The following is a 23,978-nucleotide window of genomic DNA, read 5'->3' on the forward strand; positions in this document are numbered from 1 at the left end:
GAGGGTGCAGAAAAGGTTCGCCAGGATGCTGCCTGGATTATAGAGCACTGGCAAAAAGGGGAGGTTGGACAAACTTGTTTTTTTTTTCTCTCTATCAGGTCACCCGTCGGAGTCTGACGGGTGACCTGATAGAGATTTATAAATTTATGAGAGACATGGATAAGGTAGGGAGTCAGAGTCTTTCTCCCAGGGTGGAAATTAATACTAGAGAGACAAGAAAGACAAATGATGCTGAAATAGAGCTGAAAAAAAAAACAACAGGATGCTGGAGGAACTCGGCAAGTCAGGCAGCATCGGCGGAGAAAAACAGGAGGTCAACGTTTCTGGTCAGGACCCCCCTGCATTCTGTTATTTTTACAACAATAATTGAAGGGCATGGCCTTAAGGTGAGAGGAAGTAAATCGAAAGGAGATTTGGGCGAGAAGTTTTATTTCACCCGCAGAATTTGGGGTACCGGGGGTGCAGCCAGTTGAGGCGGTGGAAGCAGATGCGACAGTGGCGTTCACGGGACATTGGGATGGTCACATGAATAGGCAGTGAACGGAGGGATTTGGATCGTGTGCAAGCAGATAAGTTTATTTGAATTTAGCATTATGGTAGGCACAGATCTGGTGGGCCGAAGGGCCTCGTCCTGTGCTGTACTGCCCTGCTCTTTGCGTGACGTCTCTGGGACGTCTGCGGGACTCACGCTCGTACCCAGGTCCTTCCACCTCCGGGACGCGAAGAGACAAAAGGGCCCACTCCCGCCCCTCCCCACCCCCGACCACCGCCACCTACCCGGCAAACGAAGCACTCCGGGTGCCAGACGCTGTTGAGCGCTGACAGGTAGTTGTCGAGGACTGGCCGGGCGCAGCAGCCGCATTTGGGCGCGAACATGCTGAAGTAGTCCTTGCGGCAGTAAGCTTTCCCGTCCTTCTCGTGGTAACCTGAGGAGATTGAGGTGGGGGTGGAAGGGTGATGGGGGAGGGGGGTGGGGATGTGGAGGAGTTGTGGGGAGAAGGGGTGCACAGTGAAAACAAGCACATGTGTTGGGTGAACAAGCTGAATGGGAGAGCAGGCGCGGTGGACGAATGGTTTTGCCTGCACCTGCTCCCTGCAGCGGGTAGCCTAACGCTATTTACAGCGCCAGCGACTCGGGTTCGATTCCGGCCGCTGTCTGTAAGGAGTTTGTACGTTCTCCCCGTGGACGGCACAACATGGTGGGCCGAAGGGCCTGTTTTGTGCTGTATGGTTCTATGGTTCTATGGTATTTCCCTCCGGGTGCTGCGGTTCCGTCCCATATTCCAAAGACCTACGGGTTAGGAAGTTGAGAGCATGTTATGTTGGCGCCGGAAGCGTGGCGACATTTGCGGGCTATCCCCAGAACACCCCACGCAAAAGGATGCATTTCACTGTGTGTTTCGATGTACACGTGAAGCAGCCAGCATGATCAAAGACTACACCCACCCGAGTCATTGCCTCTTCTCTCCTCTCCCATCAGGCAGAAGATACAGGAGCCTGAGGGCACGGACCAACAGGCTCAATGACAGCTTTTATCCCACAGTGATAAGACCATTGAACGGTTCCCTTATACGATGAGATGGACTCTTGACCTCACAATCTACCTTGTTGTAAGCTTGCACCTTATTGTCTGCCTGCACTGCGCTTCCCTGTAGCTGTGACACTTCAATCTGTATTGTGTATTTTTTTTTACCCTGTACTACCTCAATGCACTCTGTACTAACTCAGTATAACTGCACTGTGTAATGAATTGATCTGTACGAACGGTATGCAAGACAAGTTTTTCACTGTACCTCGGTACAAGTGACAATAATATACCAATACCAATATTAACTCAATGTAACTGCACTGTGTAATAAATTGACCTGTACGATCGGTATGCAAGGCACGTTTTTCACTGTACCTCGGTACGTGACAATAATAAACCACTACCAATGCCAATATTAAAGATATTGTATCTCATTTTATCTGATATGTAATGGCCGTTGTGGGTTAACTGCTCGCTTTGAAATCGCCTATCTCTCAATATCGGACGCATCCTTACAATCCTGAGGCATCCTTGCAATCCTTCAGAGTACACATTCAGTTAAGAGTGGTTGAGGGCAGGGTTGGCAGGAGTAGGGAACCCTGGTTGACGAGGGATATTGAGGACCTGTTCAGGATAAAAGGCAGGCATGTGTCAGGTACAGGCAGCTGGGATCAAACGAGTCCCTGGCGGAGTTTAAGAGATGCAGGTGTGCGCATAAGGAAAAAAAAGGGGTAATACAATCCACCAGCAGACGAGGTAGAGTCCTAAAATATTGCGTGCGGTTCCGGTAGCCCCATTACAGGAAGGATGTGAAGACTTTGGAGAGGGTGCAGAAGAGGTTCACCGGGATGCTGCCTGGATTAGAGGGTCTGCGCTATCAGAAGAGGTTGGACAGACTTGGGTTGTTCTCCCTTGAGCGTCGGAGGCTGAGGGGAAACCTGATAGAGGTTTTTCTTTAGTTATGAGAGGCAGGGATAGGATAGAACGTTAGAATCTGTTCCCCGGGGTAGAAACGTCAAACACCGAGCCACCACAGGAGGTGATGAAGGCGGGTACAATTACAGTGTTTAAAAAGGCACTTGGACAGGTCCATGGGTGGGAAAGGTTTACGCCCATGGTTATCAAGAGGGAACGCCTCGCCCTGAGACTCCTTAACATCAGTTCGGGATCCCAGAAGTTCTGAGGACACTTACCGTCGGAGCCAAATATGTCACCACAGTTGGCGCAGAAAAAGTGCTCCGGGTGCCAGGTCTTGTCTAAGGCCGTAAGGATTTTCTGTAATTAAGCAAAACGAAAAGAAATGAATATCAGTCCCTGAACCTATCGGAAATATGTAGATATTAGTCAACTATTATCAACAGCTGGTCTTTGCCGAGGTCGAAAGTAATCTCGGTTGCTTGCGCACGAAATGGAAATGTTGAACTATTGTCCAATTGCTCCTCTTACATCTGAGTCCAGCTGTTCTCCACTGTGTCCACAGTTTACACTGATTTCCAAAGAAAAAGCTGCAAATGTTGACAAACTGAAACGAAACAGATGATGCGGAAATACTCTAACTGGCCACAGAAATTTGGCATGTCCTCGTGGACCCGCGCCAATTTTTATCGATGCACCATAGAAAGCATCCTATCCGGATGCATCACGGCTTGGTATGGCAACTGCTTTGCCCCGGACCACAAGAAACTGCATAGAGCTGTTGACACGGCCCAGCACATCATAGACACCAGCCTCCCCTCCGTGGACTCAGTCTACATTTCCCGCTATCTCGGTAAATCAGCCGACATAATCAGAGACCCCGTCCACCCAGGGACATTCTCTGTTCTCCCCGTCCCATCGGGCAGAAGATACAAAAGCCTGAAAGCACGTACCAGCAGGCTCAAGGAGAGCTTCTATCCCACTGTTCAACGGTGCCCTAGTACGATAATATGGACCCTTGACTCACAATCTACCTTGCAATCTATTGTCTGCCTGCACTGCCCTTTCTTTGTAACTGTGACACTTTATTCTGCATTTTGTTTTTGTACTGCCTCAGTGCAGGTCAGGAACGGTAGTGTAGCGGATAACGTAACACTATTACAGCGCCAGACACCCGGGTTCAATTCTGGCCGCTGTCTATAAGGAGTTAGTACGTTCTCCCCGTGTCTGCGTGGGTTTCCTCCGGGTGCTCCGGTTTCCTCCCACATTCCAAAAGACATACGGGTTAGGAAGTTGTGGGCATGCTATGTTGGCGCCGGAAGCGTGGCGACACTTGCGGGCTGGCCCAGAACACTCGACGCAAATGATGTATTTCACTGTGTGTTTCAATGTACATGTGACTCATAAAGATATCTTGATCTATCTTGCACTGTGTAATGAATAGATCTATGCGGACGGTATGCAAGACACGTTTGTCACTGTATCGCGGTACATGTGACAGTAATAAACCAATCTAACGATGTAGTAAGCGGGTCGGTCAGCTTCTGTGGGGAAAATAACCAGGTTAACGTTAAAGACCCTTAACTGGGAAAGGCAGGAAATTTTTAAGGTTGAAGGGAGTGTGCGATACTCCAGGTCGACGACTTTGCCGTCATCAGAATTGACACTGGTTTTACACGGAACACGGTTACGTGACGGAGGAATGAGGGCGGGGCGAGAAAAAGGAAGGTTTGCGACGTGACGGAAACGACAGACATTGGAGGTCAAAAGATGAGGTGAGAGCGGAGTGGTAAAGGCCGGTTAATAGAACATTGTCTGTCTGGAGTGGGCTTAAACATGAGGTGGTCATAGAACACAGGACGCAGAATATTACAGCGCACGACGTTGTGCCTACATTTTATCCTGCTCTAAGATCTATCTAATCCTTCTTTCCCACATAGCCCTCCATTTTTCTGTCATCCATGTGTCTATATAAGAGTCTCTTACATGTCTCTAATGTATCTTCCCCCACCGCCTCTACCGGAAGTGCGTTCCACGCACCCACCGCTCCCTATGTAAAAAAACTTACTTCTGACATCTCCCCTATACCTCCCTCCAATCACCTTAAAATTATGTCCCCTCGTGTTAGCTATTTTCTCCCTGGGAAAAAGTCTCTGACTCGATCTGTGCCTCCTATCGTCTTTTACCCCTTTATCAAGTCACCTCTCACCATCCTCCTCTCCAAAGCGAAGAGACCCAGCTCGCTCAAAGTATCCTCATAGGACCTGCTCTCCAATCCAAGCAGCGTCCTGGTAAATCTCCTATGCACCGTCTCTTAAGCTTCCACATCCTTCCTATAATGAGGCAACCAGAACTGAACGAAATACTCCAAGTGTTGTCTAACCAGGGTTCTACAGACCTGCAACGTTATCTCACGGTTCTTGAACTCAGTCCCCCGGCGAACGAAGGCCAACACACCATACAGCTTCTTAGCAACCCTATCGACCTGCGCAGTAATCTTGAGGGATCTGTGGACGTCGATCCCAAGATCCTTCTGTCCTCCACACTGCTAAGAGTCCTGCCTTCAACTTCGATCTTCCAAAGCGTATCACTTCCCATTTCCATGGTCCACAGCCCTCTCCTACCGGATTACTGCTTCTTTAGCCCTTTACCTCTTCTACCGATCGCCTCTCAGCTTGTTATGCCTCCACCCACCTGCCTTCCTCCTTGCACCTGGGCTCGCCGATCACCTGAACTCACCTATCACCTGCCTGCGTGTACTCCTGAACCTACCCCCCTGAACTTCAATGAACAATGGGTGCACGTTATACCCCGTTCCCAATCTCACCGGTACCCTGAGACAGTTCAACACGTTGTGGAGCTCACGGAGAAAGATCAACCTCTGTTTGGTTTCTGCCGACTTACGTCCACGATAGGTCCTCTGCAGTAGGCACACGGGGGCGAGAAGAGCTTCTGGTAATCCTTGTTGCAATAGGCCCGGCCGTCCCGCTCGTAAAACCCGTTCTGCCCGATCTCTTCCTCGCAGTGTGCGCAGACGAAGTGCTCCGGGTGCCAGGTGAGACCGATCGCCGTGACAATCTGGTAGGAGGGGGGAGTGGGAAGAAACGAAGGCGGGGCTTCATCACCAGAATCAGAATCAAATCCGTTATCACTAACGTAGATGATGTGAAATTTGTCGTTTTGCGGCAGTAGTAACAGTGGAAAGACGTAAAATTACCATAAATTACAAACACTTAATCAACAATGCGAGGTGTTGCATTTTGGAAAGTCAAATCCAGGGCAGGACTCTCACGGTAACTGCGGGGAGTATTGTAGAACAGAAGGACCTGGGAGTACAGGTACATAGTTCACTGAAAGTGGTGCCACAGACAGGGTGGTGAAGAGGGCGTTCGGCGAGCTGGCCTTCATCGCTCAGGGCATTGAGTACAGGAGTTGGGATGTTATGTTGCAATTGTACACGACGTCGTTGAGCCGAAACCTGGACTATTGAGTTCAATTTGTAGTTACGCTATTATAGGTAAGATGTAATTAAGCTGGAGAGAGCGCGAGTAAATGTTCTGCGAAAGTTGCCAGGAACCAATGTCCTGAGTTGTCGGGAGAGATTGGGCAACCTGGGACTTCCTTCCTTCTACTGCAGAAGACGGAGGGATGGCCTCGCAGATGTGTATAAAATCAGGACGGTCGGGGATAGGGTGAATGCACTGAGCCTATTCATAGAACCATAGAAAACTACAGCACAGAAAACAGGTCATTCGGCCTTTCCAGTCTGTGCCGAAACATTATTCTGCTAGTCCTGCCCCCAGCCCATACCCCTCCAGACCTCTCTTGTCCACGTATCTATCCAATTTACTCTTAAAAGTTAAGAGCGAGCCCGCATTTACCACATCAGATGACAGCCCGTTCCACACTCCCACCACGCTTTGAGTGAAGAAGTTCCCTCTAATGTTCCCCCTAAACGTTTCCCCTTTCACCCTAAAGCCATTTCCCAGGGAAAGGGTGTCAAAAACAAGAGGACATTGGTTCAAGGTGAGAGGGGGAAGATTTAAAGGTGAACCGAGGGACAAGTTTTTGACACAGAGGGTGGTGAGTGTGTGGAACGAGCAGTCAGACGAAGTGGTAGAAGCGGGTACACCATCATGAAGTGCTTCATGGTCATGACGCGCATCAACTCCAGCCTCCCAGACAAACTGGCCCCATTGCAGTTCGCCTACTGCCGTAACAGTCGCCATCTCCCTGGCCCTACACTCAGCTCTGGAGCATCTGAACAGTAAAGACACCTATATTAGACTATTGTTTATTGACTACAGCTCTGCCTTCAATACTATAATTCCAAACAAACTCACCACCAAATTCCGAGACCTGGGACTCAACACCTCCCTCTGCAACTAGATCCTTGACTTTCTGACCAACAGATCGCAGTCAGTGAGGATAGACAGCACCACCTCCGGCACGATTATTCTCAGCACTGGTGCACTACAAGGCTGCATCCTCAGCCCTCTACTCTACTCCCTATACATTCGCCACTGCGTGGCCAGATTCTGCTCTAACTCAATCTACAGATGACACCACCATAGTGGGCTGTGTCTCAAATAACGATGAGTCAGAGTACAGGAAGGAGATAGAGAGCCTCGTGACATGGTGTCATGACAACATTCCCCTTAATGTCAGCAAAACAAAAGAGCTGGTCATTTATTTCAGGAAAGGGGACGGTGACACATCACCAACAGCCTGTCCTGATCCAACCACGGAGACGCCACGGCCAAGAAAGCTCACCAGCCCCTCTAATTCCTCATGACACTGAAGAAATTTGGCATGTCCCCTTTGACACTCACCAACTGTTATCGATGCACCATAGAAAGCATCCTATCCAGATACATCACAGCTTGGTACGGCAACTGCTCTGCCTAGGATCGCAAGAAACTGCAGAGAGTTGTGGACACAAGCCCAGCGCATCAAGGAAACCAGCCTCTCCTCCTTGAACTCTTTTGTCTTTACCTCTCGCTACTTTGGTGAAGCAGCCAGCATAATCAAACACCCCACCCACCTGGGTCATTCTCTCTTCTCCCATCAGACAGAAGATACAGGAGCCTGAGGGCACGTACCACCAGGCTCAAGGACAGCTTCTATCCCACGGTGATAAGACTATTGAACGGTTCCCTTGCACGATGAGATGGACTCTTAACCTCACAATCTACCTTGTTGTGACCTTGCACTTTATTGTCTACCTGAAATATACTTTCTCTGTAGCTGTACTGATATTGTTTTTACCTGTAATACCTCAATGAGCTCTGTACTATCTCAATGTATCTGCATTATGTAATGAATTGACCTGTACGATTGCTATGCAAGACAAGTTTTTCACTGTACCTCGGTACAAGTGACAATAATAAACCAATACCCATATCAATACAATTTGAGATACATCTGGGCCGGTACGTGGACAGGAAAGGTTCATGAGCGATATGGGTCAAGCGCGGGAAAATGGCACTCGCTTGGATGGGGATCTTGGCCGGCACGGACGAGTTGGGCCGAAGGGCCTGTTTCCGTGCCGTCTTACTCTATCTATCAAGAGACCAAATGTGGGCTGACATCTGGTGCTGGGAGACAGCACGAGTGGTGTTATCAAGTCTTTCCGCCTCGGAAATAATATCCCTTCCACCAGCAGCCATGGTGCCAGCTACAACAACAATCGAGAGAGGGGTGAAGGGTAATAGGGGTCGGATGCACTTGAGTGCATCTGCACACAAGCCACTGTCAGTTCAGCCTGAAGGCACTGCAAACAGTCATGGAAGCTAACGATCGCCAGAGGCTCGGACTGCAAGAGGAGAGAACGACTTCCTGAAATGGTATCTGGTCCTGGTGAGGCAGCAGCTGGACTATTGTGCGCAGGTCTGGTACCCGTCACAGAGGAAGGGACTGCACATGATAGAGAGCGTCCGGCCAAGGTTCTCGCCTTGGCGCTTTGGGGGGGGGGGGGTGGTGGCATTGTCCAATCAGGAGACGTTAAGCAGACTGGGCTTGCGAGATCGTCCAGGGGTTACGCTGTAGAAGGTGTAAACCAAGGATGTTCTATCTATGCCTCTCAATAATCTTATAAACCTCTATCTGGTCTCCTCTCCGCCTCAGGCGCTCCAGAGAAAACAAGTTTGATCATGGTCAATATCACCCCACCCGCCCCCCCCCCCCACCCCCCATTCCCATGTCTGCTCAAGTGCTTGTCTGAATGCCTTTTAAACATTGTTGTTGAATCTGCTTCCACCAATTCCCCTGGAACAGCATTCCAGGCACTATAGTGTAGTGGTCAGCGTAAGGCTATTACAGCGCCAGCGACCCGGGTTCAATTCCGGCCGCTGTCTGTCAGGAGTATGTACGTTCTCCCCGTGTTTCGGCGCGGGTTTCCGTCCGGGTGTTCCGGTTTCCTCACGCATTCCCAACGTCATACGGGTTAGGAATGTGTGTGAACGTGCTATGTTGGAGCCGGAAGAGTGGCTACACTTGTGGTCTGCCCCTTTCCCCCAGAACACCCTGCTCAAAAGATACGTCTTATCTTATAGTACATACCCTCTAATCCAGGCAGCATCCTGGTAAACCCCTTCTGCACCCTCTCGAAAGCCTCCGCACCCTTCCTACAATGGGAGCGACCAGAACTGAATGCAATACTCCACATGCAGCCAACTAGAGTCTTATAAACTTGCAGCATTACTTCCCGACTCTTGAACTCAGTGTCTCGACGAGTAAAGGCAAGCGTGCCGCACGCCTTCTTTACGACCCTGTCAACCCTTGCAGCCACTTTCAGGGAGCTATGAACCTGGACCCTAACACCTCTCCGTACATCAACACTGTTAAGAGTCTTGCCAGTAACAGTGTATTGTCCCTTTACGTTTGATGTCCCAACATGCAACACCTCACACGTGGCCCGATTTAACTCCATATGCCAAACCTCTGCCCGTATCTGCAACTGATCTATGTACCGCTGTATCTACTGACAATCTACTACGCCATCTACAACACTACCAATGTATGTACCTTCTGAGAATTTACTAACCCACCCATTCACATTTTCATCCAAGTCATATTTCACAACAGCGGAGGTCCCAGTATGGATCCCTGCGGAACCCCAGCATTCACAGCCGCCCTCTCCAAGGCCTCCACGTCCTTCCTACAATGGGGGCGGCCAGAACTGAACGCAATACTCCAGATGCGGCCTAACGAGAGTTTTATAAAGCTGCGACGTAACTTCCCGATCCTTGAACTCGGTGCCTCGACTAATGCCACACGCCTTCTCTTCCACCTTATTTACGCACATTCGTTATCGATATGTGCGATCACTTTCAGGGAGCTGTGGACTCGTCCAGTTGTCGCTTAGAGGGAGGCACGGTAACGTAGCGGTTAGCGTAACGCTATTACAGCGCCAGCGACCCGGGTTCAAACGTACGTTCTCCCCGTGTCTGCGTGGGTTTCCTCCGGGTGCTCCGGTTTCCTCCCACGTTTCAAAGACCAACGGGTTAGGAAGTTGCGGGCGTGCTATGTTGGCGCAGGAAGCGTGGCAACACTAGCAGGCTGCCCCCCAGAACACTCTACGCAAAGGGTGCATTTCACTGTGTGTTTCGACGCACATGTGACTAATAAAGAAATCTTTGTTTTTACTCTTCTGAATCTGTCCCAATGGACAAGGTGCCGACTGCAACACAATCCACGTCACGGTCGCTTCACTCGCCAAGTTCAGTGTAGGGAAACTTCAAGTTTTCCCCACACCCCCAAGCCATCCACGGGGTGTTGCCAGCCACCCCACCAACCCACCACAATCCCCCCACACACCCCAACACACACACACACACACACACACACACACACGCGCGCGCGCGCACACACACACACCTCACAGACACACACACCTCACAGACACACACACCTCACACACACAGACACACACCTCACACACATGGGCACACACCTCACAGACACGCACATACACAGACATATATGTATACACACCTCACAGCCACACGTACATAGACACAAGCACATACACACAGATATATATGGACACACACACACACCTCACAGACACACACACACACACACACACACACACACACACACACACACACACACACACACACTAACCGTTCCAAGGATGGGCTTTTTGCACGCGGCGCAGATCCCCTTGGCGCCAGTGCTCACTCCCAGCCGCTTGAGGTCAGACTGCAGGGTCCCCAGCATGGTGTCCAGCGAGCTCTCCGGTTCCTTCGCCGCTGCTGCGGGGGCGGGGGCCGCCGGGGTCGGCGACGGTTCCGTGGGGCTGAGCACCTGAGACAGGAGAGAGGCGGGTTACGGGGAAGGGGAGGCAAACGGTGTACCAGAGGGACGCTTCTCGATCTGAACGACGGGTCCAGTGACTGACATTGTTCTGAGTGTCAGGGAGGGATGCCATTCGGCCCGCTCAACCGGCACCAACTGGATGTAAGACCAGGCCTGGTATGCGCTACCGGGGCTGGTGATAGAGGCCGATCCGATAGCGGTGTTTAAGAGTTTAATTAGCACATGAGCCTGCAGAGAATGGAGGAATATGGATCCTGCGTGAGGAGAAGGGATTCGTTTAATTCGGTGTCATTGGTTTAACTAGCTTGGCACCGCATCGTGGTCGCAAGGGCATGTTCCCGTGCTGTACCGTTCTCCGTTCTAACTAGTATTTAAGGTAAATTCGTGAAATCATAGTGTCGGGTAAAAGATAGAACCATTGGCTCTCTGGGTCGGGACGATTTCGTGTCTTAAGGTGGAATAATTTTCCAGAGTCTCAACACTTCAGCTTGTGACGCCCTGATCCTGCCGACGGACGCGCGGGCGTCCAGTGCAAGGGCAGGTTTGGGGTCTCCCGAGCTGCGATTAGACCTAGTATGGGCGGACTGGTAGCAGGAGAACGTCTCCCGGTAATCACACTACTTACGCCGGCGAGGTCTGCCATGATGTTGTCCAGCTCCCTGGCGGCTGACGTTGGGCTCAGTAGCGTGGTTCCTCCGCCGTCCGGGGGCGGCTCCGCAGAGGTTCTGCAAGAGAGGAGAAACAGGCGGGTCTAGTTGTTGGACTCAAGGGTTACACAGCACGGGGACAGGCCGACTGAGGTGCCAACTGAGCCTGTCCCATTTCCCACGTTGGGCCCGTATCCCTCGAAACCTTTCCCATCCGTGCAAAAAAATGTCCAAATGTCTTCCGAACGCTGTAATTATCCCGCTTCCTCTGAACGCTCCTTCCATATACCGACCGCCCTCTGTTTGAAGAAGTTGCCCCTCAGGTCCCCTTTTGTCTTTCCCCTCTCACCTTAAACCTGTGCCCTCTAGTTTCAGACTCCCCCACCCTGGAGAACAGACTGTGGCCATCCACCAGATCCATGTGCCTTATGAAGTCATAACCCTCCACAACGTCACCCCTTAGCTTCCCAGTGCCCCTTCGGGAATTTCGATGCAATTTATCCTTAAAACCCCTTCAGGTCCCGGTAACAGAGACACAAGAGATTCTGCAAATGCTGGATGTATCTGGAGCAGCATACACGCAAAACAAAATGCTTGAGGAACTCAGCAGCCTCCACAGAGGGAAACAAACAGTCGACGTTTCGGGCCGAGACCCTTCAAGGGGACTGGATAGTAAGAGGGCAGAAGCCGGGATAAGAAGGTAGGGGGAGAGGGAGGAGCATAGGCAGGTAGGGGAGAGGTGAATTCAGGTGATAGGCGAGTCCAGGTGAGAAGGGGGAAGGGAGATGGGTAGGGGAGGGAGGGGGAGAAAATGTAATCTGAGAGGTGATTGGTAGAAGAGGCAAACGGCTGAAGAAAGAGGAATCCGGTAGGAGAGGGCCGTGGACCGTGGAATAAAAAGATGGGGGAGGGGGAGGAGAGGGGATGGGCAGTGCATCGAGGCGGGGGAAGGGAGCCACAGGAATCAGGGAAGACAAAGGAGTGGGGGGAGGGGAAAGAAATAGGAGGGTTGGGCTTCCGCCTGGGGAATCTCCAACCTGATGGCCTTAACATCAACTTCTCTAACTTCCTGTGACCTCATCCCTTCTTTCTCTCCCCTACCCACTCCTTTGTCTTCCCTTATCCCTATGGCTCCCTTTCCCCCGCCTTGATGACCTTCCCATCTCCTCTACTCCCCTATCCTGTATTCCATGTCCACTGCCTTCTCCTACCGGTTTCCTCCAGCTCTCGGCTCTCGGCCTCTCCTACCTATCACCTCTCAGCTTATTACGCCTTCTCCCCTCTCCCCCACCCACTACCTTCCTCCTCTCACCTGAAATCATCTATCCCCTGCCAGCCTGTGCTACTCCCCCTCCCCCCCCCCCCCCCCCGCACCTTCTTATTCTGGCTTCTGCCTTCTTCCTTTCCAGTCTTTATGAAGGGTCTCGGCCTGAAACGTCGACTATTTCCCTCCGTGGATGCTGCCCGACCTGCTGGGATCCTCCAGCACTTTTTGTGCACTGCTCCAGTCCCGGTAGCATTCTTGTGCATCTTTTCCTGCGCCCTGTCCAGCTTGATGAGGGTCTCCTTACAGCTGGGCGACCAGAGATGCGTACAGTACTCCAGATAATGTCACGCCAACATCTTGTGCAGTTTACATCATCATGTCCCAATTCCTGTACTAGGACCGACGGAGGCCAACGCGCCAAGCGCCATCTTCACCCCCGCGACTCCCTGTGGCACCAGTCCCAGGACACTATGCACCTGGGCCTCTCTGCCTTACAGCTTTCCCCGGGGCCCTGCCATTCACTGCCTAAGTCCTCCCCTGGTTTAACTCCTCCCCCCAAAAAAAAATCCAACACCTCGAACTTGTCCGAGCTCGATTCTATCTTCCCCTCCTTTGCCTACTTCCCCCGTTGTTCTGGATCCTGTTGCAATTCAGACAAACTTCTCCGCTGTCAAACTGACAGCGCCAAATTTGGTGTCCGTCTGCAAACCCTCCAGCTGCATCCGCCTCCGGTGTTGCGTTCACCCGGTTGACGTGGGAGCCTTGCGGCTGCCGAGGTGTCACCTGGAATGTTGGGTATCGTTCCCACCTGGGTATCGCGGCAGAAGGCGCGCAACGAAGGATGACGAGGTGCTGTAGGTTCCTGAGATTCATGTACTTGTCACGGAGGCAGAAACTAAACAGGGCAGCTTCTACCCAACTGTGATAAGACTATTGAACAATGTGGAATCTTGACCTCACGATCTACCTTGTTGTGACCTCGCACATTATTGCACTGCACTTTCTCTGTAGCTGTGACACTTTTCTCTGCACTGTTATTGTTTTTACCTGTACTACATCAATGCACACTGTACTAACTCAATGTAACTGCACTGTGTAATGAATTGACCTGTACAATCGGTTTGTAAGACAAGCTTTTCACTGTACCTCGGTACAAGTGACGATAATAAACCAATATCAATAAGCCAATACCATCAAAACTAAGCAAAGCTGAGAAGAATGAGGGTGGGCGGGTGAAATGTACTGAGATTATTTCAGGGCCAGATCGGGTCGGGGCAAAGACGACGTTCCCACTGGTCGGACTGTCTGGAAACAGGATTTACAACCTTAAAGCAAGGAGTACTCCATTCGGAGCAGAGGTGAGAAAATATCCCTTCCACCCCAACAAAACAGAGACGCCTTGGAATTCAGTGCCCAAGAGGACGGTGGACGCCCAGTTCTTCAGTGTATCCAAGACAGGTTCACGAGGTTGTTGCCGGGGCTGGAAGGCTTGAGTTATGCAGGAGAGACCGTACAGTCTGGGACTGCTTTTCCTGGAGCGAAGGAGGCTGAGGGGTGATTTGATGGAGGTTTCTGAGATCATGAGGGGCGTAGGTCAGGCGGACGGTCACCCGCTCCACAGCCCCCGCGTCCTTCCGATAATAGGGGCGACCAGAATCGAATGCAGTCCTCCAGACGCCGCCTCGGCAGAGATTTATAAAGTTGCAACACAACCATCTGACTATCACAATGTGATTTGCAGATGTTATGGCTTTACCATCTGACAAAGAAATTCACGTCCAATGTCAGTGATAATAAATCTGATTCTGGTCCTGTTGAACTGAGTGCCTTGACTAATGAAGGCACCCATGCCGTACGCCTTCTTTGCCACCATGTCGACTTGTGCGGCCACTTTCAGGGAGGAATGGACTTGGACCCCAAGACCTCCCTGCACATTAACACGGTCAAGAGTCTTGCCATGAACAGTGTACTGTCCCTTGTACCTGCTTCCCCCCACTTCTTCTGAAACAGCATTCCAGGCAACTAGTGTAGCGGTTAGCGTTACACTGTTACAGCGCCAGCGACCCGGGTTCGATTCCGGCCGCTGTCCGAAAGGAGTTTGTACGTTCTCCCCGTGTCTGCGTGGGTTTCCTCCGGGTGATCCGGTTTCCTCCCATGTTCCCAAAGACGCACGGGCTAAGAAGTTGTGGGCATGCTATGTTGGCGCCGGAAGCGTGGCGACACTTAACCATAGAACCATACAATACAGGACCTTCGGCCCACCATGTTTTGCCGACCTTTAAACCACGCCTTGCGGGCTGCCTTCCAGAACACTCTGCGCAAAAGATGTCTCTTTTTGCTCATGCCCTCTAATCGAGGCAACATCCTGGTGAACCACTTCTGCACCCTTTCCAAAGCCTCCGCTTCCTTCCTGTACTGTGGCGACTAGAATTGAATGCAATACTCCAGTTGCGGCCTCAGCAGAATCTTATAAAGCTGCAACGCAACTATCTGACCATTGTAATCTGACTTACAGATTGTATATCTTCGCCACAAAGCAAGAAATTCACGTCCTCCATCGGTAACAAAACTGACTCTGGTTCTTTTGAACTCAGTGCTTCGACTAATGAAGGCAACCATGCTGTACGCCTTCTTTGTTACCCTGTCGACTTGCGTGGCAACTTTCAGGGAGCGGCGGACTTGGGAGAACATCTATTCTTTCTGTGGACTGCAACTCACCTGCCAAAGCCATCATTCGGCCGCTCTCCTTCTCTGGTTATTCCGCCGGAGTCATCGAGAAGTGAGAAGTAGACCGGCTTAAACTGGAGATAGAAAGTTAATGGAACATATCTTAGTTGGTGCGCAGGCAGCAGACTCGGTCATGGTTTCAACTATCCAGATCGCCTGATCCATGCCTACAAAACTCCAAAAACCTTTGAAACGTGTCGGGTAAACGTTCAACTTGTCAGTGGGTCAGGAAGAGAGAGCAGGGTAGCGAGGGGGAAAAATGAGAGTCGGGAGAATTAGACATGCAGAAAGGTGGAGAGAAATTGATCGCACAGAGATGCAAAGCGAGAGGGAGAGGTTTAGCAACGTGGGCAGGCTACGGGGCAATTGACATCAATCTTCGGCACAACATCGTGGGTCGAATGTTCTATAGAAAAACTAGAGAAACTGAAGATACTGGAATCTGGATGAAAAACACGGTGACGCTAAAGGAACTCAGCGGACCAGGCAGCATCCGTGGAGAAAAGCAGGCGGTCGACGTTTCGGGTCAGGACCCTTCTTCAGGACTAAAGATAGGAAAAGGGGAAGCCCAATATCTAGGAGGGGAAAGCTGAGCAGTGATAGGTGCACAACAGAGGGGAGGCGGGGTGGGCACAGGGTGGTGATTGGTAGATGCAGATGAGAGATAGTGTGATTGGCAGGTGCGGGGGAGTGGAGACCTGATCCACCCGGGCATGGGTCAAAGCTCAGGGGAGAGATGGAGAAAAGGGCTAGAAAAGAAGAGAAGCATGGTGATGGGAGGGTGTTGCGGGGAAGGGGTGTGGGGATTACCTAAAGTGGGAGAATTCACCATTCATGCCGTCAGGCTGCAAGGTTCCAAGACGGAAAATGAGGCGCTGTTCCTCCAGTTTGCGCTTGAAATTCTCCTGGCAGTGGAGGAGGCCGAGGACTGACATATCAGCGATAGTGTGGGAGGGGGAGCTGAAGTGACCGGCAACGGGGAGATGCAGATCGCGGTTACGGACAGAGCGCAGGTGTTCTGCGAAACTGTCACCTGGTCTGTATTTGTCTCGCCAATGTAGAGGAGGCCACACTTGGAGCACCGAATGCAGTAGATGATATTAAGTGAGGTGCAGGTGAATCTCTGCCTCACCTGAAAGGACTGTTTAGGTCCCTGGATGGAGGTGATGTGTGTGGTGTCGGTGCAGGTGTTGAACCTATAGCAGTGGAAAGTTCCTGGGGTGGGAGCGGGATGGGTGGGGTGGGGGGGGGCGGGGTTCGGAGTGAACGAGGGAGCCGCGGAGAGCGCGGTCACTGCGAAAGTCAGAAAGAGGTGGGGAGGGGAACATATGCTTGCTGGTCGGGTCCCGTTGGAGATGGCGGAATGTGTTATGTTCTACCCCTGCTCTTTGCGAATATTATAAATGGATGAGGATTTGGTATGGTGGGTTAGTAAGTTTGCGGATGACACGAAGGTTGGATGTGGTGTGGGTAATGTAGAAGGTTGTAGTAGCTTACAGCGGGCTATGGGGCAGGATGCAGAGTTGGGCGGAGAAGTAGCGGATGGAGTTCAATCCGCAGAAGTGTGAAGTGATACCTTTTGGAAGAATGAACGAAGGCGGAGTACAAGTTTAATGGCAGGATTCTGAGCAGTGTGGAGGAACAGAGGGATCTTGTGGTCCACGTCCATAGATCCCTCAATGTTGCCGCACAAGTTGACGGTGTGATTAAGAAGGCGTGTGGTGTGTCGGTCTTCATTAGTCAGGGGATTACCTCAACAGCCGCGAGCTGATGTTGCAGCTCTGGTCAGACCACACGTTGAGTATTGTGTTCAGTTCTGGTCCCCTCATTATAGGTAGAATGTGGAAGCTTTAGAGAGGGTGCACATGAGATTTACCAGGACGCTGCCTGGATTGGAGAGCATGCCTTATAAGGAAAGTTTAAGCGAGCTGGGGCTTTTCTCTTTGGAGCGACGCAGGATGAGAGGTGACTTGATATAAGTGTACAAGATTATGAGGGGCAGCCAGCACATTTTTCCCAGGACGGCAATGGCCAAAGCCAGAGGACATAAGTTTAAGGTCAGAGGAAGTTTAGGGGAGATGTCAGAGGTAAGCTCTTTACTCAGAGAGTGGTGGGTGCCTGGAACACACTGTCGTGGGTGTTAGTAGTGGGTGGTGTAATAGGGACATCTAAAAGACTCTTAGATAGGCACATAGATGTAAGAAAAATGGAGGGTAATGGGTTGTGTAGGAGGGAAGGGTTAGATTGATCATGGAGCATGTGTTCATAAAGGTCGGTATCACGTCCTGTCCTGTGCTAACTGTTCTGTGTTCTATTTTCAATAGACAGAAACCAAGACGCGGTGACAGGAGAGAGAGAGAGAGAGAGAGAGAGAGAGAGAAAGAGAGAGTGGAGAGAGAGAGTGACACACAGAGGGGGAGAGAGAGAGGCGAAGAAGAGAGAGGGAGCGAAAGAGCAAGAGCGGAACAGTTGAATGGTAGACACTGAGATAAATGGAGATAAGGAACAAGCGAGGGGTACAGAGAGCAAAAGGAGGGAGAGAGAAGGGGAGAAGGTGGACGAAGAATGCCAACAAGAGAGAGAAAAGAGAGCATGAAATCCCCACACCACCAGATTCTGGAACAGCCACTTCCCTTCAACCATCCGGTTCCTGAACCAACATGCACAACCCTCAGTAAAGCAACACTGGCACCACTTTGATCACCTTGTACTGCAATGGACTTTGATTTTTTTTTGTTATGTTGGTAAGACATGGCAGTGTGGAGGATCAGAGGGATCTTGGGGTCCGAGTCCATGGGACGCTCAAAGCGGCTGCGCAGGTTGACTGTGGTTAAGAAGGCATATGGTGTATTGTCCTTTATCAACGGTGGAATTGAATTTAGGAGCCGTGAGGTATTGTTGCAGCTATATAGGACCCTGGACAGACCCCACTTGGGATATTGTGCTCAGTTCTGGTCGCCTCACTACAGGAAGAACGTGGAAGCCATAGAGAGGGTGCAGAGGAGATTTACAAGGATGCTGCCTGGAATGCAGAGCATGCCTTATGAACACAGGTTGAGGGAACTCGGTCTTTTCTCCTTGGAGAGACGGAGGATGAGGGGGGACCTGATAGAGGTGTATAAGATGATGAGAGGCATTGATCGGGTGGATAGTCATAGGCTTTTCTCCAGGGCTGAAATGGTGACCACAAGAGGACATAGGTTTAAGGTGCTGGGGAGTAGATATAGAGGAGATGTCAGGGGTAAGTTTTTTACTCAGAGAATGGTGAGTGCGTGGAACGGGCTGCCGGAAACCGTGGTGGAGGCGGATACGATAGGGTCTTTCCAGAGATTGTTGTATAGGTAATTGGAGCTGAATAAAATAGAGGGTTGTGTGTAAGCCTAGTAATTTCTAGGGTAGGGACATGTTCGGCACAGGTTAGTGGGCCGAAGGGCCTGAATTGTGCTGTAGTTTTTCTATTCTGTTGTTGTTTTACTCTGTACTACCTCAACGCACTGTGTAATGAATTGATCTGTACGATCGCTATGCAAGGCAAGTTTTTCACTGTCCCTCAGCACATACTACAATAATAAACCTCTCTTCCTTCCGCGTGAAGTTCCATCAACCGTGAAATCGTCTCTTACTTGATTCACGGAGGATGACTCCTCTCGACGGCCAACTGGGGCCAGCAGTTTCGGCTCTCTGGCGTCGACAGGCGCCTCCTGCGAACTGCCCTCTGTGGCAAACGCTGTCAGGAAGTCAAAGCCAGACAGAGTCGAGGGATCCGCGCAGGTTCGGGCGTCGCTCACCGACGTCTGCTCAAGTTCAGCCAGTAATAGATCTGAAAAGCAAGGTAGATATCAGGACCAACGCCTATTAAGTGAAATGTGTGCGGAAAATATCGACTGGTGGATCAGAAAGCTTGGGGATGACACGGAGATTCCTGGACAGTGTATTGTTTTGATTATCTAATTTGATTATTTGATTGACTATCAAATAATACAGCGGAAGATCAGTTACAGATCTGGGCAGATGGCGATTAATCCGGGCAAGTGTGAGGTTTTGCACTTCGGGAGGTCAAATGAAAGGAGAAAGTATATAGTTGATAAGATTTAAGATAAGATATTTATTAGTCACATGTACATCGAAACACACAGTAAAATGCATCTTTTTGCGTTGCTAAGAGTGTGCTGGAGAGCAGCCCGCAAGTGTCGCCACTCTTCCAGCGTCAACATAGCATGTCCACAGCTCCTAACCCCGTACGTCTTTGTAATGTGGGAGGAAACCGGAGCACCCGGAGGAAACCCACGCAGACACGGGGAGAACGTACAAACTCCTTACAGGCAGCAGCGGGAATTGAACGCAGATCTCTGGCGCTGTAAAAGCATTACGCTAACCACTATGCTACCGTGCCTCCGTAGTTCACTGAGAGTGGCTACGCAAGGTGGTAAAGATGCTTGCCTTCGTCGGTAGGGGTGTTAAGGAAGTCACGCTGCAGCTGTATAAATCTTTAGTCACACCGTACTTGGAGCGTTGTGTGCAGTTCTGGTCGCCCCCATTACAGGAAGGATGTGGGGAAACTGCAGAAGAGGTTTACCGGGGTGCTGTCTGGATTCGAGGGTCTGAGCTGTAAGGAGAGGTTGGGCAAACTTGGGTTGCTCTCCCTGGAGATTCGGAGGCTGAGGGAAGACCTGATAGAGGTTTATAAAATTAAGAGAGGCGCAGATAGGGAAGACGATCAGAGTCTGTTCCCCAGGGTAGAAACGTCAAACACCAGAGAACATAATTTTAAGGTTGGGGGGGGGGGGGAGATTTAAAGGCGACGTGAGGGACATGTTTTCTTTACACAGTGAGCGGTAGGTGCCTGGAATGTGTCACCAGGGGTAGTGGTGGAAGGAGGCAGTTTGGTGTTTTTTTATAAATAGTCACCATAGAAACCATAGAACAGTACAGCACAATACAGACCCTTCGGCCCACAATGTTGTGCCGATCTTTAAACCAAGCCTGACTATCTAACCCCTTCCTCCCACATATCCCTCTATCTTAAATTCCTCCGTATGCTTATCTAACAACCTCTTGAACTTGACCAGTGTACCTGCCTCCACCACCACCCCAGGCAGAGCATTCCATGCACCATGCACTCTCTGGGTGAAAAACCTCCCTCTGATATCTCCCTTGAACTTCCCACCCATTACTTTAAAGCCATGCACTCTTGTATTGAGCATCGGTGCCCTGGGAAAGAGGCGCTGGCTGTCCACTCTATCTATTCCTCTTAATATTTTGTACACCTCTTTCATGTCTCCCCTCATCCTCCTTCTCTCCAAAGAGTAAAGCCCTAGCTCCCTTAGTCTCTCCCCATAATCCATACTCTCCAATCCAGACAGCATCCTGGTAAATCTCCCCTGCTCCCTTTCCAACGCTTCCACATCCTTCCTATAATGAGGAGACCAGAAATGGACACAGTCCTCTAAGTGTGGTCTAACAAGAGTTTTTTTTAGAGCTGCATCATTACCACGCGGCTCTTAAACTCGATCCCACGACTTATGAAAGCTAACATCCCATAAGATTTCTTAACTACCCTATCCACCTGTGAGGCAACTTTCAGTGATCTGTGGATGTGAACCCCCAGATCCCTCTGCTCCTCCACACTGCCCAGAATCCTGCCATTAACCTTGTACTCCGCCTTGGGGTTTGTCCTTCCAAAGTGCACCACCTCACACTTCTCCGGATTGAACTCCATCTGCCACTTCTCAGCTCAGCTCTGCATCCTATCAATATCCCTCTGTCAGCTTCGACAGCCCTCCACACGATCCGCAACACCACCGACCTTTGTGTCGTCTGCAAACTTGCAAACCCAGCCTTCTACCCCTACATGTCATTAATAAATATCACGGAAAGTAGACACGTGAATATGAAGGGAATAGAGAGGATATGGATGATCCGCAGAATGATATTTAGTATAAATTGGCATCAAGATCGGCACAACATCGTGGGCCGAATGGTCTGTTCAGTGCTGGACTGTTCTGTTTTCTATTTGAATAATTCAACAGCAAAGATTAGATCTCTCCCACTTCCTGCAGCAACTCGTTCCACACACCCACCACCCTCCGGGTGAAAAAAAAGTTCCCCTTTAAAGTCTCCCCCCTCCCACTTTAAACAGGTGCCCTCGAGTTTTCGAGTTTTGGTTCCCAAAAACCCTTCGTACCTCTCGTTCCATTTACTGAGATATGAAGCAGCAGGGTCCGAGCATGTCTCTGCCTTTCCAGGAGATCCCGGCAAATGTTGTACGCCAGTGCCACATTCAGCCACTAACCCCGCGCCCGTTGGCTCCCCCAATAACATAGAAAAACTACAGCACAATTCAGGCCCTTCGGCCCACAAAGCTGTGCTGAACATGTCCCAACCCTAGAAATTACTAGGCTTACCCATAGCCCTCTATGTTACTCAGCTCCCTGTACCGATCTAACAGTCTCTTGAAAGACCCTATCGTATCCGCCTCCACCACCGTTTCCGGCAGCCCATTCCACGCACTCACCACTCTCTGAGTAAAGAACTTACCCCTGACATCTCCTCTGTACCTACTCCCCGGCACCTTAAACCTATGTCCTCTTGTGGCCACAATTTCAGCCCTGGGGAAAAGCCTCTGACTATCTACTGCCTGTAACTGAACAAAAAACATTCAGCTCCAAGTTAAATATTTTCAGAGACTGGGCTTCTAACGGCCCTCGTCGGTGGAGAACTCCAATGACTCACCGCCGCCTGGGTGAAGAAATCGCTTCTCGTCCCCGTCTCGGAAGACCTGACTGCCCGTCATTTTCTACGTTAAGTTGTTCCCCGTGGTACACTGGGGAAGAGCGCAGGAAAGGTTTACGAGGATGTTGCCAGGACTAGAGGGGCTGAGTTACAGGGAGAGGTCGGCCAGGCGAGGTCTTTATTCCTTGGAACGTAGGAGAACGAGGGGGGACCTTGTAGGTATTTAAGATTATGAGAGGCATGGATAGGTGACAGTCTTTTCCCCGGGGTAGGGGAGTCCAAAACTGAGGTGACACAGACTCGGGGTGAGAGGGGAAAGATTTAAAAGGAACTTGAGGGGCAACTTTTCCACGCAGAGTTTATGGAACGAGCTGCCAGAGGAAGTGTTTGAGGCAGGTACAACAGTATTATTTAAGAAGGACTTGGTTAGGCACACGGAAGGGCGGGGCTTGGAGGGATATGGGCCGAACGCAGGAAACTGGGACTGGCCGGGTGGCCCCCGTGGTCGGCACGGACTGGATGGGCCGAAGGGCCTGCATCAGTGCTGTATTGCCCCGGGATGGATGGTTGTGAAATGCACGTCAGGCAGCTTGAAGCGGATGGCTGACACAACATGAGTCTCAGTTGGCCTTTCACCCGGTCTGAAGGCCGGGAGTGGTTTGCCTGGGCCGGACGCTCCGACAACTGGTCCCTCCAACGGTACTGGGAGGATGAGTCTCCTGGGCAACATATGTTAGCCCACCATATCCTTCCCGACGCATGTTACCCCTCTAATCCTGTCTTCCAGTCCTCAGCCCGTAGTCTCCTGCACCTTGGCGATTAAAAATGTACCAAACGGGGTCTCGCCAATGCCTTATACATCTCAAAGATAACCTCCTTACGGTTGTCTTCACAACATTCATTAACAAAGATTACCCCCGCACCGACACCCCCCCCCCCCCCACACACACACCCAGCATCCGGGCCGCGCCATCTTCTCTTCAGCGACCATTGGGCAGGAGGTACAGAAGCCTAAAGTCCCAACACCACCAAGTTCAGGAACAGCTACTTCCCTTCAACCATTCGGTTCTAAGAGTCACAGAGCAACACAGCACGAATACAATCCCTAAGGCCCAACCAGTCCGGGCCGACCCGGCCAGTGCCAATTCCTTGCGTTCGGCCCCTCCCGTGTACCAATCCACGTTCTTCTTACATGATACTGTTGTACCTGCCTCACCCAGTTCCTCTGGCAGCTCGTTCCATACACACCACCCTCTGCGTGAAGAAGTTGCCCCTCAGGTCTCTTTTAAATATTTCCCCTCTCACTCTAATCCTATGGACCCGAGTTTTGGACTCCCCTACCCTGGGGAAAAGACTGCCTTTTATAATTTTATAAGCTTCTATAAGGTCGCCCCTCATTCGCCAACCTCTCCCTATAACTCAGGCCCTCGAGTTCTGCCAATGTTCTCGTAAATCTTCCGTGCAATCTTTCCAGTGTAACCATATCTTTCCTCTAACAGGGTGAGCAAAACTGAACACGGCACTCCAACTGTGGCCTCACCAACGACCGATACAACCGCAGCAATAATGTCGCAATTCCTGCACCTAGTGCCCTGACTGATGAGGGCCAGTGTGCTAAACTCCTTTTTCATCACCCTGTCTACCTGTGACGCCCCTTTCAACGAACTATATACTTTTAGCCCTGGGTCCTTCTGTTCCATTACACCCCCTAGAGCCCTGCCGTTCATAGTACGTGTCCTACGCTGGATTGACTTTATACAATGCATCACCTCACTCTTATCTGTATTGAAATCTATTTTCCACACCTCGGCCCACTTCCAACTGATCAATATCCCCCCCC

General features: G+C 50.8%; 1 protein-coding gene across 2 annotated transcripts in view; it reads right to left on the bottom strand.

Annotated features, from left to right (window-relative positions):
* Positions 1 to 23,978, bottom strand: part of LOC127566695 (leupaxin-like) — a 42,895-nt gene that overhangs the window by 13,293 nt on the left and 5,624 nt on the right. The window contains exons 1-8 of one of the 2 annotated variants that reach the window (XM_052009260.1): positions 22,139 to 22,233; positions 19,030 to 19,226; positions 15,398 to 15,480; positions 11,391 to 11,490; positions 10,571 to 10,753; positions 5,348 to 5,521; positions 2,722 to 2,803; positions 778 to 926 (exon numbers count right to left, since the gene is read on the bottom strand). In XM_052009260.1, coding sequence (XP_051865220.1) covers positions 778 to 926; positions 2,722 to 2,803; positions 5,348 to 5,521; positions 10,571 to 10,753; positions 11,391 to 11,490; positions 15,398 to 15,480; positions 19,030 to 19,226; positions 22,139 to 22,199 — 1,029 coding nt within the window. In that variant the 5' untranslated portion in view covers positions 22,200 to 22,233. Of the gene's footprint in view, positions 1 to 777; positions 927 to 2,721; positions 2,804 to 5,347; positions 5,522 to 10,570; positions 10,754 to 11,390; positions 11,491 to 15,397; positions 15,481 to 19,029; positions 19,227 to 22,138; positions 22,234 to 23,978 lie in introns of those variants that run through there. The other variant, XM_052009261.1, reaches the window with a different exon arrangement.

Source organism: Pristis pectinata, chromosome 44 (assembly GCF_009764475.1).
Source record: "Pristis pectinata isolate sPriPec2 chromosome 44, sPriPec2.1.pri, whole genome shotgun sequence".
NCBI classification, from domain to species: domain Eukaryota; kingdom Metazoa; phylum Chordata; class Chondrichthyes; order Rhinopristiformes; family Pristidae; genus Pristis; species Pristis pectinata.